Source organism: Octopus bimaculoides, chromosome 8 (genome assembly GCF_001194135.2).
Source record: "Octopus bimaculoides isolate UCB-OBI-ISO-001 chromosome 8, ASM119413v2, whole genome shotgun sequence".
NCBI lineage: Eukaryota > Metazoa > Mollusca > Cephalopoda > Octopoda > Octopodidae > Octopus > Octopus bimaculoides.
In genome coordinates, this window is record NC_068988.1 from 50,563,454 (window position 1) to 50,581,288 (window position 17,835).

Below are 17,835 nucleotides of genomic sequence, written 5' to 3' on the forward strand. Positions count from 1 at the left end.
GTGGAATATTAATGGTGATTCCTGATCTTTCTCTCTCCGGCCGAGTAACCTTGTACTTACTCTTCAGTAAGACACCTGTATCTGCCTAACTATAACCTTTTCATCACCATCTCCTCCAATACTTCATTCCTTCTTAAAAGTTTTTGTCTTGCAAGCACTTGGTGAGTCTGTCAGTGCAGGTGCCACTTAAAAGCACCCAGTCCACAATGTAAAGTGGTTGGTGTTCGGAAGAGCATCCAGCTGTAAAAACCTTGCCGAAACTGACCTCGCCTGTGCTTGTGCCACATAAAAAGCACTAATTCCACTCTCCTGAGTGGTTGGTGTTAGGAAGGGCATCTAGCAGATGGCAATAATAAAGTGAGACAAGGTATGTGGGTAGAACACTACTATTTATAAAAAAGAAAAAAAAAAAAGGGAAAGACATCATCAAAAATGGAGTCTTAGACAATCACCACAAAGTCCAGTCACTGTTGTGGTGGCTTATGTGCCTCAATGGCTGAGAGCTATGCTAGCAGAGCACAAGCTCCTGCCTGCTAGGGCCTCACATGCTGAATAGATCAAAGAACAGAAGCCAGACTAATATGAACCACTTTTCCTTGAGTTTGCATTGGGCCAACACTCCTATCTAGAAAAAGACACTTAAAGAAAGAATGACAATTCATAAACAACAAGACCTGGGAGACAACCTAGAGTTGAGAACAGTGGAGAAACATCATTGATGACCTATGCTCCATTGGGAGTGAAGGTCATGGTTGGAATAGTTTGAACATAAATCTGCTCAATCAGAGTGGTACGTGGCTAAACAACAACCACAAAAAAATAGTCACAATAGTAGATGTTCTAAGGTCCCATTACTAATCTTAGTAGTTGCTTCCTACATGGATGAAAGGTAAAAGCGACACTGGTAGAATTTGATCTCAGAAAGTAAAGAGACAACTAAATACTGCAAAACATTGAACCAGTACTGCCATGCTACCAGCTCTATGTCAATAACAGTTAATAAGCAAGGACCCTATCAACTAAGTTGTAGATTTCATTACTCAATAGTGTTTATGATATCATCAATCACCATGTTGTTTACTAAATGTCAAACAAGAATTTGTTTGATATTGATGTCATTAGGTTATTTTTGTCACGAGCTGTAAGAATTGATAGAACATTGGGAAAAAATGCCTTGTGGTATTTTCTCTGGCTCTGTGTGTTCTGTGTTCAAATCCTGCCAAAGTCAAATATTAATGTAAGTTAGGTGTAAGATAAACACTTCAGAAAGACACACTTGGAAATAAAACAGAATCAGGAATACTATATTCTTTTCTTTTAACTGGATTGGGTCTCCAGATCTTTGTGTTTCAATTATCTTATAGATGCTTAATATGTATGATGGCAAGAGAGTACAGTGAGTATGGCTGAGGTGTGGAGAGAGGATACTGAAAAGAGTAAGAGAAAAATGAAGGGTGAGGAAGAGAGAGAGAGAGAGAGAGTTAATTCCATCCATGACAGAGGGTTGTTGTGGGCAGTTTATGTCTGCTTAAAGGAATTTAGAACACATAACAGAAATAATATCTCAATGTCAAATTGAGAGAGAGAGAGAGGGGGGGGAGAAGAGGAAGAAAATTTGAATTGCGTCAAAATCTGCCAAAATGGATTGGAGTTGATCATATAAACACATCTTTGGTGACTAAGACAGAGGTGGGAGCGGTGAGAAGACTTGATCTGATAGAACCAGAGATTAGTAGTAACAGTGGTTGGAACAGAAATAGGCTAAGAAAACTAAGTGTGGTGGTTGAAAGAATTTCAAGCATTGGTAGATAAAGGGGAACATGAGGGGCTGTATCTAAACAGGACTTCAACCAATGGTTGATGTTAAGCAGCTCTAGTCAGCAAACCTCACATGATAAGCTGTCAATACAATCCAGTGTGAGAGCCTCTATGTAAGTCACTCAACTCACCTAATATAGTCATTTGATAAAGTCAGTGTAGCAACCCAATAATTCTTCAACAAATTCCAAATGTCTTAAAAATCAAGCTCAAGTTTTAACTTTACTATAACATATTCACATTCTTGCTTCCTAGAACCCACAACAAATTCTTTCTCACTGAAACTATATCTCTCTTTAACAGTTTCTCCTTTATCTCAGCCTTTTACCAAACATTAATTTCCTAATTATTCAAACAAGTTAACTACAACTATACTATACCGTAGATACCCTAATCAGCACGAATTGCTATCAAAAGGGAGAGCCGGCCAGGTTCTCTGACTCCTTATCACCATTTCTTTCTGATAACAATTGTGATGACCTCATTTTTCTCAAAATACATTAGAAATGAAAGTAAAGTGACATGGTGACAATAATTTTTATCATTTAACTGTAATTAGTCAATAAACCTAAACAATAAGCTTGCTGTCACTCCCATATTGTATTTTCTTGATTTGGCTTCTATTTCATCAAACTTGTCAATTTTTTTCTCTATGAAAATCCATGGTTAGTTATAGAAACATGTAACAGTGTATTGGATCCCTAAGAATAGCAACCTCATAGACCCTCCAAACCGTTGGTTTATTTCTCTCAACTTTCAGTATGTTAAAGGTGATAGAAAATGATCAACTTTATATTGTCCTGTTTCCCACTTTCTAGCCAAAGACTCCTGGAACGCTTACCAAATAATCAGTCAAAAAGAGATAAGTAACACATCTAAACAAAAGCAAAATTATTGCTGTTGATACAAGTAGAACCTTCACTAAATCTAACACAAGAACTTTTTAACAAAGTTGCCTGCATAGTTCCACTTGTCTGTCTTTGCATGGATTGGAAAATTCATTCTCCTGCAAACAAAGTTGTTGAAAAGAAACCACAATCTAGTCTCTTTCAACATTACAATGATCACAAGACATATCAAGGAAACATACCTCTGACACTTTCTCTAGCCATAATCACAGTTAAATCCTCTACACTCTGCCTAACTATTTGGTATCACAATCTTCAATGACATTTTATGGCATAGTCTAGAGCAGGCCTGGCAAACTTGAATTACATTGTGGGCCACTTCACACATAGAAAGATTTTTGAGGGCTGCTTGTATACTGACAGAATTGAAAGCATTTTGCTTTCTCATGCTATTATTACAATAATGAATGAATGATTATTGTTTCAACATGAAATACTATCGTTGCAAAAACAATAGTATCTTCCTTTTTTACTTTTTACTACAATCTTTAATTTTTGATAAAATTTTACAATTTTTTGTTTAAATAAACCCATTTCAAGAATGTATGAAGCGGACCACAAGATAAAAGTCTGTGGGCTGCATGCGGCCTGTGGGCCTTAAGATTGGCCAGCCCTGGTGCAGAGCAATGTTCCCCAGCCTTTTATGTCTCATGCCCTATTTTGATTTTCCAAAAAAAGTGTGCCCTGCCATGAATGGACAAATTTAGTATAGAGCATATATAAATTCAAAAGACGTTCCAGCAAAAACTTTATTGCAAGGTTTATTCCATTGTTATCAACTTATGCCCTATTTTGATGTAAACCATGCCCCACCAATTTCAGTAACACTGGTCTAGATTATATCTCAAAAGCTGGGTTCATTTTCCAAGACCAGAAAATATACAGTTTCTGAACAGATGCTACATTAGAGAATTTCTTAAATATCCTGAATGGTAGAGCCAAACCACAACCAAATAAAAATTATCTGATTGCCTGGTAAACCTTCATTTACTACTGCCTCAATGCCTGTCCTCTTCTCTCTTCTATATACTGCAACAACTACCTTTGCTCGCTGTCGACTTGAAAGCTGTGTACCAGACCGACTTGATGCACCTGCTCCTCTCACTCAGAACTTCATACATTTGGAATTCCTTTCCAGTTCACATCTCCCTTACAAGAAATCAATAAAAGAAGTTGAAACCAATGAACAGACTGACTGCTTTTTGCAGTTACATCAAGTCTAATAAATTTCCAAGTCCATTATACTAGTCTGCATATAACCTCTGCAATACTGAATCAATTTTCTACAGTGAATTTAGAGGAATACTGAAATTGTAACAACTTTCATAGCACAGAATACCAAACTGATCAAGTCACAATGACATCAAAGTTTTTAGCTCTGAGATAAAATTAGCTTCAACATGTGAGCACACAGTTACTGAGCAACTATTATCTTAATTCTTATAGAAATATAAATGCCTTAAGTTGCCAGAATTCAGTTAGAAAGCAGAACTCAAGAAATTTCTTTTTCTGTTGTTGAAATAAAAATAATTTATTATCCAAAATACTTAGAATATTCCAAAAGAATGGAAAATAAAACTGATGAGATACAAATAAAATGATAAAAGCAGAGACATTATCTCATAAATCAAGAAGAAATATAAAAGGAGAAAATTAAAAGAACAAGATGAAAGAATAAATAAAATATGTTGGAAACATAATACACTTATTCATCAGCTATTCAAAACAGATTCTATCTTGTTTAAGAACTAAAATGGATCTTTAATGTTGGGCAAGTTATGTCTTAACAACAGTAAATTTGGGAAGAATAAAAAAAGCTAAGAACAAACATTTAGGAAACAGAAATACATGTTCACATTTTTGAGTCAGCTATACAATATTTTGTGATTTATGACTCAGTATGTTTTTGAGATTCCATACAAGCTGTAGACGTTGCATGAGCAAAAATGGAAGTGCTTTTAGGTCTCTGTGTGTGTGTGAGAGAGAGAAATGCATGCCATCATCTTGTATTCATTTCAATCATTAGACTGTGGGCCATGTTGGGGCACCAACTCGAAGTGTTTAGTCAAACAAACTAACCTCAGTCCTGATCTTGCACTGAGTTGACATTGTCTGTCTTACAACTTCTTTAACAGATGGAGCTTTTATTGTTGAGTAGTCCAAATCATGATTGACCAGACTTAGCCTTGCATGCAACCACTAACACAAGGGTTGTGACATGCTGAATTGCATATAACTTTCATCAGCATTATATTGTATCTAGAGCCCCCGATTCAGATTGCCAGACATTGCTAAGTGATCAGTAGCTCATCTATTACCAACACTCTATTGTATCTATGGCAAAGATACATACCTCTCAATGACTAAGTCTACTTAACTCGAAGTTGATAGCAAAGGATAGTGTATTTTAGCACCTTGAGCAATGGCAGCACTAACTGGCTTTTGGCACTGGGTTCAATTTCTCTTATCCAAAAGACTTTTCTCCCCACTTAATGTACCTGCAGAAAACTAAGCATCATCAGAAACTCACAGTGATATACAACCACCTTTATGCTCACAACTAAATATATCTGTAGGTTAAAGTAAATAGAAAATGGTGTCGCTTTTTCCAGGTAATGACATCTGCTTTAAAACTGGCAAAGACTTAATGATCACTGTCCTGAAATGCCACATAGTTAACTACCACATTGAATAGTGACATGAGATCAAGACCATACTGAAGTATGACATCCATAAAATGCAGAGCAACAGGTTTAAATGAGGTCAACTGCTTAGCATTGATAATTTTTTTGTTCATTAACAATAAGTCTAGTCTAGGTAAAACTATGTGGTTATGAGTTCTGTTTTTGGTAGGCCAACAGTAGGACAGTATTTAGAAAGAAGTTTACATTTTGGAGATTACAATTTAGATAAAAACTGCATTTGCCAACATTCTAAACCACTTTTATTGGTTTAGAATGCAAAATGAATAAAATAATTTCTCTGATGACACACACTGACTGAACAGTTTCTTTTTGTGTCAATACACATTTATATACCTTACTTCATATACTATGCCTGGATTGATTCAGATTTTCACAAGAATCACAGTAAAACTACAAAAATTATACTGTCGAGTCAATGAATCAAAACAATGAAGTCTTAGGTAGCAAAACTGAATCACAGGCTGATATCATTGTACTAATAAACATATTTCTTTACCTAAAGATGCTAGCATGTCATGGAGATCTTCTTTGTCAATTAGTCCATCTTTGTTTTGGTCAATCATATTGAAAGCTTCTTTAAATTCCTGAATTTGAGCTTGATCAAACATAGCAAAGACATTTGAGGTCGCACGTTGTGCCCTCTTCTTTGTCGTCTTTCCTTTGGCTTTACGGCTCGACATTTTGCTGAAAGTAGAAAGAAAAATATAAGAAAAATATAAGAAAATCATTTTCAATATGAGAACAGGAATCCCAATATTCATATTTTTCTCAACATATATATTTTTCACAAATTTCTTTTGAGATCATATTTTTTCTGATGTTTCACATTGGCAGTTCTTTATATTTTCTTTTCTTTTGTAAAATAAGATTTGAATGGATGAGCATATGGGCAGCATCTTAATTTCATTCCCAACTAATTTAAACACTTCAGTAAAAGTACTTTACATTTATCCATAACAATATTTGCATTAAACTTGTTTTTCTATGCATACAAATCTTTTTCTCTCTCATCATTAAATCCAAAACACTACAAAAATGGCATGAATTTTTAAACCAAAGAATGTTGAAAGCTGACTCAAAATAATTACTAGGCCTTGAGTTGCTCTTTACATAGCTGCTACTGGTATCCTGTGTTAGATAACACTCCATCTCATCTGTGAAGATGTGGAACAACATTTAATAGTCTGTTTCATATTAGCTGTGAGTATCTAAATGTTTCTCATTTTGACATTTATTGCAGAGTTTAAAAAATACACAATAAAGAGAAATTTTGTTTTTATATACCAGAAAAATATTTGTTATAAATGGTAAAAATATAAAGTTTATCTTCAAACTAGATCATCAAATAGTATCTATTCAACCCCCAGTTAAAATTTCACACTAATCTTAACCTCTCTAGCTTTCCATTAAATGTTGACAATATCTCATCAAAATACTCTTCCATGTTCGCATGATTTGGGTGGTTCTGGGGGAGCTTGTATGTGATCCCTCAGTTTGCTAGAAATATCAGCCAGAGACTACATTAGACGATGCAGTTCTAGGCATAAAAAAAATAATGGTATGGTTACTACTGAAGGTATTTTATATCAACATCTGCTGAATTAAAACTGATCCAGGGTTAAGCAACAACAACAACAACAAAATGTGAACAGTGACTTTGTTTTTTGTTCTTGACAACCAAAAGTACTTATACTAGGAGATAATCCTTTCTGTTACAGGTACAAGACCTAAAATTTGTGAGGAGGGGGCTAATCAATTACACTGATCCCAGTACTTGACTGGTACTTATTTCATCGATCCTGAAAGGATGAAAGGTAAAGCCGACCTTGGTGGCATTTGAATTCAGAATATAAAAATGGATGAAATGCTGCTAATGATTCTGCCAGCTTGTAGAAAATAATATTATCCATTAACTTTGTTCTATATTATTGATATTCTATACCAAAACAAGACTCAACTCAATCGAAACTGCTAATTAGAAATCAGAGAGAAGTCAGTGCTTAACACATTCCTCATCAGATTTCTGATAAATATCTGTGTATTCATCTAAATTACCTCTGAAAATAATCAAAAATTTGGTGGACCAAATGTGTTAGCATTTCATGTTCCATTCGGATACCTTGTACACAAAATATTGAAATTGAACTAAAGAATCTACGCATACTTTTTACAGAGAACAAATATAAAACAAGTGCATTGATAACTTTTTACTGTTATTCAATCTATCTTATATGTATTTCATTAACAATATGTGAAATGTAAAAACAGTTTTAATTTAAATACAAACATTTTAAGATAATATTTTTCTATCTTAGAACCAGAAGTAATTTCGGTGATGGTATCAAATGATACCAATACTGTTATTCTGATCAAAGAATAATTTCATGGTTGAAAGATCCTTTCAGTAATAGCAAGTCATCCAACCTCAGTCTGAATGTGAAATATTTTTTTTTTCATTGATAAATTAGTCCTTTAAATCAAATGATGAGTCAATCAGAGGATAGGCTGTCTGATTGAGTGATTCATCTTTATGAGTGTCCAACTGAAACATTTTGATTTTAGGCATGAGGATATAGATTCATAGATATACATATGCATACGCGCACGCACACACAGCATCATATCAAGATGTTTCTCCATCTTATGGAAAAACAAAAACAGTCAGCAATATAACAACAATAAGCGAGTAAAGCCAGGACCAAAAGTATTCGTCATAATTACTGTTTCCCTTAAAAGTGATGTAGTAAATGTTATATAACACACGTAATAATTAAGGTTTATCTTCAATATCTGTCTCCCACTGTTATCTATACTCTCATTCATATTCAGATCACCTAACCCATCACCACAAACACAATGAGAACAGTACATGGAGTTTATAATAAATCAGTTTTTCTATTTATTGAAGCTGGACATCAAGTACATAAAGCAAGCAAAAACCAGTATCAATACCAACAACATATCAATAAAGGCAGAATTCATTCATTTCCAATGAATAAATATATAAATAAACAAAATCACTCGCTCAACCAAAGCAAAGCTGAAAGTCAAGTGACACAATGAACTAATGAAGTAGCAATGTTTTATGAATGACTAACTAACCCACTTCCTGTTCCCTGATATCTCACCACCATACCATGCTGGCTAGTTATGAATCACTCACAACTCTTTTACATTCTTGATCATAAATGGTAATTCTCAAGCTAGTTTACTTGCTGTTAACAAGCCAAATATAGCTTCATTCAGATGCAGATGATTTACCATGGCTCTTTATGTAACAGACTTCAAGAGGGAAGTAGTGATAAGGAAGAAAAATGCTATGTCAACTGTTGATTTCATTAAACATAAGATCAGTTGTTTTGGGCAAGAATATATTGCCTAGACTACTGAATCAATCTCTGTAGGTTATTAGTATTTTAATGGGGAGCTGGTTGATACAAGTGGGGACTGAACAAAATTGTAATCATCAAGGTTATTTCACTTTGACATCTACTTGTTTTGATGGCACAAACTGGATGATCTTGCATTATCTTTATGAAATCAAACAACTTGAGATTTGATCTCACAGCTTCCTTGTATGTCTTACTTTACAAACAACAGACACCTTCTTCTATCATTACATCTATTACAGCACAATACTGCTAATGAAATACACAGCTTATGAGCTTCAACAAATTAAAGAAGTTTAGTGAATTAACTATTTTTCATTATTAAGTTGCTGTTTGGAACAATGAAAATTTGCAGCAGCTATTATAAACCCCGATTACAGATAGAAAAAAGCAATGCGGTCACTGATATGACTTGAACCTTGTATCAAACAGTTGCTGGGTGACTGTGTAACTGATTACCCTACAGAGCACTGGTTGCTATTCAGTCTTCTTACATTAATCAAAACTATATTTTCATAAGTATTTCTGCCAACCAAAGAAAAAAATCCACTGCAGCTTATTTGAAAGGAAGGAGTAACAGCAGATGTTTTGCAGAATAACTTGAAATATGGTAAACAGCTATGCATTATTCAAATCACATCAGCAGGGGCTACTGAACTTTGTTGTCTCAAACGGTATTTATAATTCCTAATATTAATTGAATTGAAATTTAAACAGCTAAAACATGGCATTTTGCAACCACATTTTTAATAAAATACACCTTCTGAATACTTCAATTTACTTAAAAATAATCCTAAATTTGCAAAGATAAAAGTAGAATAACAAATTTTACATTAGTATTTAGAACATAACATAAGTTTCTTTACATTAAAGTATTTGTGATGGAAGGTTTAGATTTAAATCTGAACATTTTAACATAGAAGATTTTTATCACGAAAACTGATGAAGTTCTCAGGTTGCTATCAAAGGTTCTTACATAAAATCATGACAGAAGGCTTAAATACAAATATGAGCATGTTCACATTGGTGGTATTGACTAACAAACAGGACAAGGCAGTTTGGTATCAACAAACTTAAACTGCTAAAATAACTACTTTTTCATGAAACAGCTGATCCATTTTGGAAGCGGGGGAAACACATTTACTCAACTCAAATTTATTATTATCAATGAATAAAAGTTAACTATGGTGGAATTTAAACTTGGGACCAGATTTCTAAGTCCTACATGTCCAAGAATTTAAAGAATCCTGTTAGTTTTGTCAATATTTATTCACGATTAAGGTGGCGAGCTGGCAGAAATGTTAGCACGCCAGGAGAAATGCTTAGCAGTATTTTGCCTATCTTTACGTTCTGAGTTCAAATTCTGCCATGCCTTTCATCCTTTTGGGGTTGATCTTATCAACTGGCCCTCCCCAAAAATTTTGGGCCTTGTGCCTAGAGTAGAAAAGAATATTCATTTACTATATAAATACAACAGCATTTGTAGAATTTCACTTGGATAGGACATCACTATCATCTTTTAATATCCACTTTTCTAAGCTTTCAGTGATCAGATGGAATTTGTTGAGGCAAATTTTCTATAGCCACATGAGTGGTATATCCCATGCTCAGACATGTCTTTCATGAAAGACTGAAAATGAACAGCATCACTTGTATGATGGTGCTGCTCATTTACAACCACCATGTGACATCAGGACAAAAGTACACAGATAGACACACACTGCATATATTTATGATAGGTTTCTTTCAGATTCTGCCAACCAAATCCATTCATAAGGCTATGGTTGGCCCAGGGCTGTAGTAGAAGACATTTGACCAAGGTACTGCACAGTGAGACTGAACCCAAGACACACGGTCAAGAAGCATGCTTCTTAACCACACATTAGCGCATGCACCATGAATTAATATCTAGACTGGAATTCAGTCTTTGATTTGTTTACAGAAAACTTGTCATAGATTTTGCTGAATAATGTAAAGGATGGTATACACTGTCTATTATGTATGCCACTCGGAAATATGCATATGGTAAGAGTAAGATTTAATGTATGTGCACATGTGTGAAAGTGTATATATCATCATCATCATTTTAACATCCACTTTTCCATGCTTGCATGGGTTGGAAGGAGTTTATTGAAGCAGTTTTTCCATGGTAAGATATTCTTCCTGCCACCAGCCCACACCCATCTCCAAACAAGGTAATATCCCCACATCTTCAGAAATGTTCTTGCAGAATATTGGAAATGGATGATAGTTCTAGTGTGACACTAACACTCATTTACAATTAACATGACACCAAGAATAGGATACACACACACACATACACACCATCTATCAAATTCACTCAAAGGCTTTGGTTAGCTTGGAGCTATAGTAGAAGATATTTTCCCAAGCTGTCTTGCACACACATACGTACACACGTTTCTACAAAGAAATGATATACTTGAGTGTACATACAAATATATATAACTAAAGAGAATATATTTGAACAGATGGTGCACATATAAAGGTATAGATATAATATAAGCATTGTACACCCTAATGAATGGTTTGACTGGCTGGTGCTTCATTCTGGTTATAGGACATGAAACACGAGGGACAAAAATTTACCTGGATAGGATGCTAGCTATTGCAGATAACATTCCTACATTGATTTGGTACCTATTTCCCAACAGCCAAGAAAAAGAGACAATGCAGAAATGTCCCTGTAGTAGAACTGAACTCACAACTAAAGTGTAGCTAGCACAACACCTTATCTACTCAGTCATCTTGCTTCTACTATGGTACATAGAGTTCGATGGAGCGGAATTTTTATAAAAGGTGTAGTTGTGTGGTTAAGAAGTTAGCTTCCCTACCATGTGTTTCTGAGTTCAGTCTCAAAGTGTGGCACCTTGGGCAAGTGTCTTATACTATAGCCCCCAACACTGACTGAAGCTTTGTGAATGAATTTGGTAGACTGAAATTTAGAAATCCATCATGTACATATGTATGTAGGCATATGAATATGTATATGCATGTACCCTTGTCTTCATATCATATGGTTATTGTAAATGTGCATCGCCATCATGCAAGTGAGATTCTTCATTTCCAGTCATCCATGGAAAACATGCTTGACCATCGGCCATAGAAAATCTGCCTCAATAAATTCTGTCTAGCCCATGCAAGCATGGAAAAGTGGCCATTAAACAATGCTGTTGATGATGATAATGATGATACTCAATAGTTGCTATCTGCCAACAGGATGTCCATATTTCACTTCAACTATTGCAACATTAGTCATTTTACCAACAAAATGGCTATTTATGCCTACCTCTCTTTCACGCACATGCAACAAATATGAAAAAAGACCAATTGCATAAAAAGCATACACAGAAACACACCAATAAAATCATACATACACAAACAAACATGAGACAAAAACTTGTGAGTGGGAAGTGAAAAAAGATATGAAAAAAAACAAACAAACTGAGAACAGAAGAAACATTACAAAAATGGAAAGGAACATTATAGTTGCACATCTATGTTATGACTCTTGGATCGGTCTGAGCAACTTCCTGTTCAGAAATTCAATCATCAAAAGGAAGCTGGAGCACTTCTGGCAAGTGCTGTGAAATTTCAATACCTTTTTAAATGACTAAAAAATAAGAGGAATATATAATAATGATGTGGTGAAGCAGACATACCAACACTTAGCACAATGTTACAGTAATGTTGCAACTGTAATTCTTTTTAATCAGCAATGTATGTAAAATTTCTGCCAATGATGTTAAACTACCACTTTCACAATCTACATCACTAATCCCCATATTCATTCTTACCGATTCTTGGCTGGATAATGAAAAGAATCTGTAGAAAATATTTCTCTTTTCAAATTCAGCTACTTCTGCTCCAATAAAATCTCAATTTAAGGTAAGTGGAAATCTTCCAAACTCATACACACTTATTAAAATAAGTCTGCCTAAATTATCCATTTGGCATAACAGCAGGAAAAAGAAAACAATAAATGCTGAAGAGATGACAGATAATTAATTTTTTGTTGTACAATTTACATTTGGAATGGTGAAATGTTTAAATAAAAGCAACACTTATGAGCACAATAAAATACCTCACTGAGATATTGTTAGCATTCCAATGTAAAGTTTACAGTTACAGAAACAACAACAGCTTTGCAATGTGTATAACTTCACATGGTGCCACATGGAAGGACTCACCTTGTCAAAAATACAGTTTTAAAAAGCTAACATACAGATATGAAAATACTGAAGGCACATATAAGACACACACTGTTATAACCACAATGCATTACTGTGTTTTAAGTCAATAAACCTCCTTATTCGATTTGGTTTACAGATGAAGCAAATAGCTGTTGATTAGCCATAGAGCAACACTAACTGAACAGACCTACATTCAAAAACCATAACAATCCCAACTTTTTCTCAGGGATTGCCTATCTAGGAGGGCTACATTATCCAACATGTCTCTCACATTTCAGGGTAGAACGTGATAAAATAAAAATGTACATGCCATAAACAGAAAAGTAAAATGGCCAAGTTGCAAAAAGTATTGAGGCATTAGCTCATGTCTGTAACTTTATATCTTATAGCAAGAGTTTAATTGTTTCTTTGAGCAAAACAATCTGTACACCTCAGTATACCGAGTGAAGAGAATAACTGTTTAGGGAAATTTACCTGAGCTGACAGACTAGCATCCTTAACAGAACAGGATTTGTTTCACAGGCTTAATGCTTAAGAAATATATAGAGCACTATTCTTTATAAACCCTTTAAAATGAGTAAGGAAATGGTTTCAAGATTCATATTAAATATCACTGATTTGGTAATGGATGACAATTCATTTCTTATGCAACAACAAACAACAATTGAGTTTCTGACCTTACTTAGCAGTGCCATGTTACATCTCAAAGAGATATATCAACAGCAGCAAACAGAATTCAAACAGAGTAGAGTCTTACACACATAATATTGAGAGTTGAAAAGTTTTGATCGGCTGTGGTTATCAGAACAAGAGGGAGCTAAAACTCTAAGAGGTGTTTAGAATCTTGAAATTTGGACAGTATAAACTAGATATGCTCCAATTCGCATCATAATCATTTAATGTCCGTTCTTCCATGCTTGCATGGGGTAGACAGAATTTAGTGAGGCAGTCTACAGCTGGATGCTCTTCTTATTGCCAACCCTCAGTGGTTTCCAAGTAAGGTTATATTTCCCCACAACCAAACATGCATTTCATGGAACACTGGAAGTAAACAACCTTGACTGTATGACAATTATGCCCATTTATAACCATTTTGTGATGTCTAGACAAGGATACACACAAACACACACCCCTCCCCACTCTCTCTCTTGCCTTTTGTACATATCTGCTATATAGGTTATACATACATACATACACACACAAACACAGGACAGACCTTTTTCAGTTTCTGTATGCAAATCAACTTAGAAGGCTTTGGTCAGCCCAGAGCTATAGAAGACACTTGACCAAGGTGTCATGCAGTAGGACTGAAACCAAGACCATGTGGTTGGGAAGCAACATTCTTAACCACACAGCCATGCTTGTGCCTATAATTTCTAATAATTTCTGACAACTGATCAGAATGAAGTTATCTCACTTGCTTATTATTTTGGGATTTTAAACACTCCTAGGGGGATTTTGTTAACCTAAGGAGCCTCCATCAGTCACAGTTGACCATGCATCTACACATGTATGCACAGGCCTGGGCAACATTTATATGTTTTGAAGACAACTGGCAGTTGCCCAAGCATGCAAGTTTCCCCACTTTATGTCATTAATGTTTATCCAAAAGGAAGGTTACCAACTTGGGTTGGGACCCATACAGTTTAGCATCAGTGTTGTCACAGGTTAAAACAGTAAAGTTAATTAAAATGGGATTTAAACCCAAAATGTAAACCTGAGATGATTAAATACTGCACAACATTTAGTGCAATATTCTGTCATTGCAACCCAGGAGATAGTGATTTATTAATTTAGAAATTAAACTTCAACAAATTGTATGCACATACATGGTCACATCATCATCATCATCATCATCGTTTAACGTCCGCTTTCCATGCTAGCATGGGTTGGACGACTTGACTGAGGACTGGTGAAACCGGATGGCAACACCAGGCTCCAATCTAAATTTGGCAGAGTTTCTACAGCTGGATGCCCTTCCTAACGCCAACCACTCAGAGAATGTAGTAGGTGCTTTTACGTGTCACCTGCACGAAGGCCAGTCAGGCGATACTGGCAACGGCCACGCTCGAAATGGTGTCTTTTATGTGCTACCCGCACAAGCCAGTCCAGGGGCACTGGCAACGATCTCGCTCGAAAATCCAATGGAGGCCAGTCAGGCGGTACTGGCAACGGCCACGTTCAAAATGGTGCATCTTATGTGCCACCCGCACAAGAGCCAGTCCAGGGGCAACACATATAAAACAGTACACATGTTCTTGTGTAGTCCCAGGGTTTCCAGTCATAACCATTTATTCCTTGAAGGTATCTAGGACTACATTATCTAATATATATTTAAGATAATTAAGATAGTAGGGTATGATTTAAGGGATTTTGCAGCCATTTCTAGGAGACTGAGTGAACATGTAATGGCTCCCTTGATAGCTCAAGTACATCCATGTAGTTCGTATGCATGAACATGAATATGTAGCATCAGATCAATTCTCCAATACTTATTGAATTATTTTGACATACAGGTTGCTCAACATTGCAGGGCAACTTGGGAAAACCGAAGGGCATTACACATACATATTATTACATATTACAAAAATACGTCATAAAGATATGAGCAATGTTTACAGACACATGTGCAATGTGTACAATAAAAATTGTTTATAGGTACACCCATCCATAAACATTATCACATATACTCAAATGCAATATAAGTGCACACAGAAATATGTATACATACAAATACACATTATACAAACAATGCACAGAAACAAATCTCTCTCACATGTTAACTCACAAAGCAGATGTATTGTTTTTATTGAAATAATATATTTTGAATACCACTGTTGATAGAAAACAGTTGGCACGACTATACACTTTTGTGTAGGTACATAATTAACATACATTTATCCATCCTGTTTACAATCCTTGTAGAAATCTCTCTACCTTTTTTACTGGTTTCAGTCATTAGACTGTAGCCACACTAGGATGGCATTTTCAATTATATAAATCAGTTACTTGGTTTAGTACTCATTGTATTCATCTCTATTTATCAAGTGCTTAAGTTAGAGTTATCTCACTTTTATATACTTAAATACCACTAAGTATTTACACCAATATACTCAAACACATGAGCTTCGACCTAATTTCTTTCCACTGAAAATTTTACACATAACACACTAGGCACCTTGAGGCTATGATAGAGGATACTTGCCAAGATATTGCACAGTGAGATCAAATTTGGAATAAACTGGTCAGAAAGCAAAACTTTTAAACTGCACAATCATGCTTACAAGTATTTTTTTAAAAAAAGAATTAAGCTGCAACTAAGTCAAATTATTGAGTTAATTTAAAATTAGTCAAGAAGTTAATAAAGTGATAAAAACATTGTACATTTAAATTCAAAGTGCATTTGGTGATATTTTTAATTTCTGTAATGGCTAACACCCTTGCCAAATTAACAAAAGATGCTGGATTGATAACACAGAAAGATCAGGCTACTTCCTCCTGCTTTTCAAACTGTATTGTTTTCAAATCTGCATACAAGTATACAATGCACATGTGTGTCACATATTGTGCATATAGATGTGTATATATGCTAGCCTATGTATGTTTTCCTTTCAGTGTTCATAAATATATTGTTTATCTATAAGCCTCTCTTTAGCCAACAATTTGTTTCTCTACCTATGTATGTGTGAGTGTATGTGTCTTATATATAAAGACAAAGTATTGCATAACCTCTCAGCTGTCTTTCATAACAGCAAAAACCTAGTTTTTAAAGTGTAGCAATGGGTAAAAGATAGTGCTGCTGATAATAGGTGATGTAGTTAGAAGTGACATGACTGAATGGGAGTGCAGAATGTGAAAGGAGCATGTAAATAGATCACCAGTCAGATGGGAACGGCGCTCCTGGTGGTAGTAAAGGAGAGTAAGAAGCATAGGAGATGTACAGCTGATAACATGCTCCTTTTATATTGACGTTGTGTTATTATTCCAAAAATTATTTGTAAGTGGCTGATTTCAATGTTCTTCTTGTAACAAATATTTACTAACTCTTCACCAACATCAGTGCCAATACAGTCACTAGGAAATAACAAGAGCAATGCCCCACCCTCGCCTATAGGCAAAATTAATTCAAATTTCTCAAAACAATTTCTTAGATTCATTTGTTTACAAACTTGGCAATTCATGAGACCTAGATCCAATAGAAAAGGAATCATATATATATATATATATATATATATATATATGGAAAGAAAGGAAGATTAGCACAGGAAATAATCAATTATGTATTGTTTTGTTTCTTCTGTTTGTTAATCAAAAATGTACTCACACAGAGTTACTTTTAGCTTCAAATATTTGGTTATGGCCATGTTAGGAAATCGATATGTGTGTATGCGCATAAGCGCGTGTGTGTATGCGCATAAGCGCGTGTGTGTATGTATGTATGTATGTATGTATGTGTCATCAATTACACGTTTTTCATGCTGGTATAGGTTGTGTGTGTGTGTGTGTATATAAACATATATAGGGGTATCTTTGTTTTGACATCATGTGCTGATTGTAAATAAACATCATTATTTAAGCGCTGTCATCCATTTGCAATCATTAGCAAAAAACATGGTCTGGGCTAGAGAAAGATATTACTTTGCTTGGAAACTAGTGAGGCTTAGTGACATGGAACTGTATCTGCCCATAGAAATACCTCAATGAATTTCATCTATGCAAGCATGGGAAAGTAGGTGTTAAGATGACAATAATGATAATTCTCTGTCTCTCTCTCTCTCTCTATATATATATATATATATATATA

At 35.0% G+C, this 17,835-nt stretch overlaps 1 protein-coding gene across 1 annotated transcript in view; it reads right to left on the bottom strand.

Annotated features, from left to right (window-relative positions):
* Positions 1 to 17,835, bottom strand: part of LOC106880565 (myosin regulatory light polypeptide 9) — an 81,086-nt gene that overhangs the window by 46,290 nt on the left and 16,961 nt on the right. The window contains exon 2 of the mRNA XM_014930560.2: positions 5,928 to 6,115. Within this exon, the coding sequence (XP_014786046.1) occupies positions 5,928 to 6,111 (184 nt within the window). The 5' untranslated portion in view covers positions 6,112 to 6,115. The remainder of the gene's footprint in view (positions 1 to 5,927; positions 6,116 to 17,835) is intronic.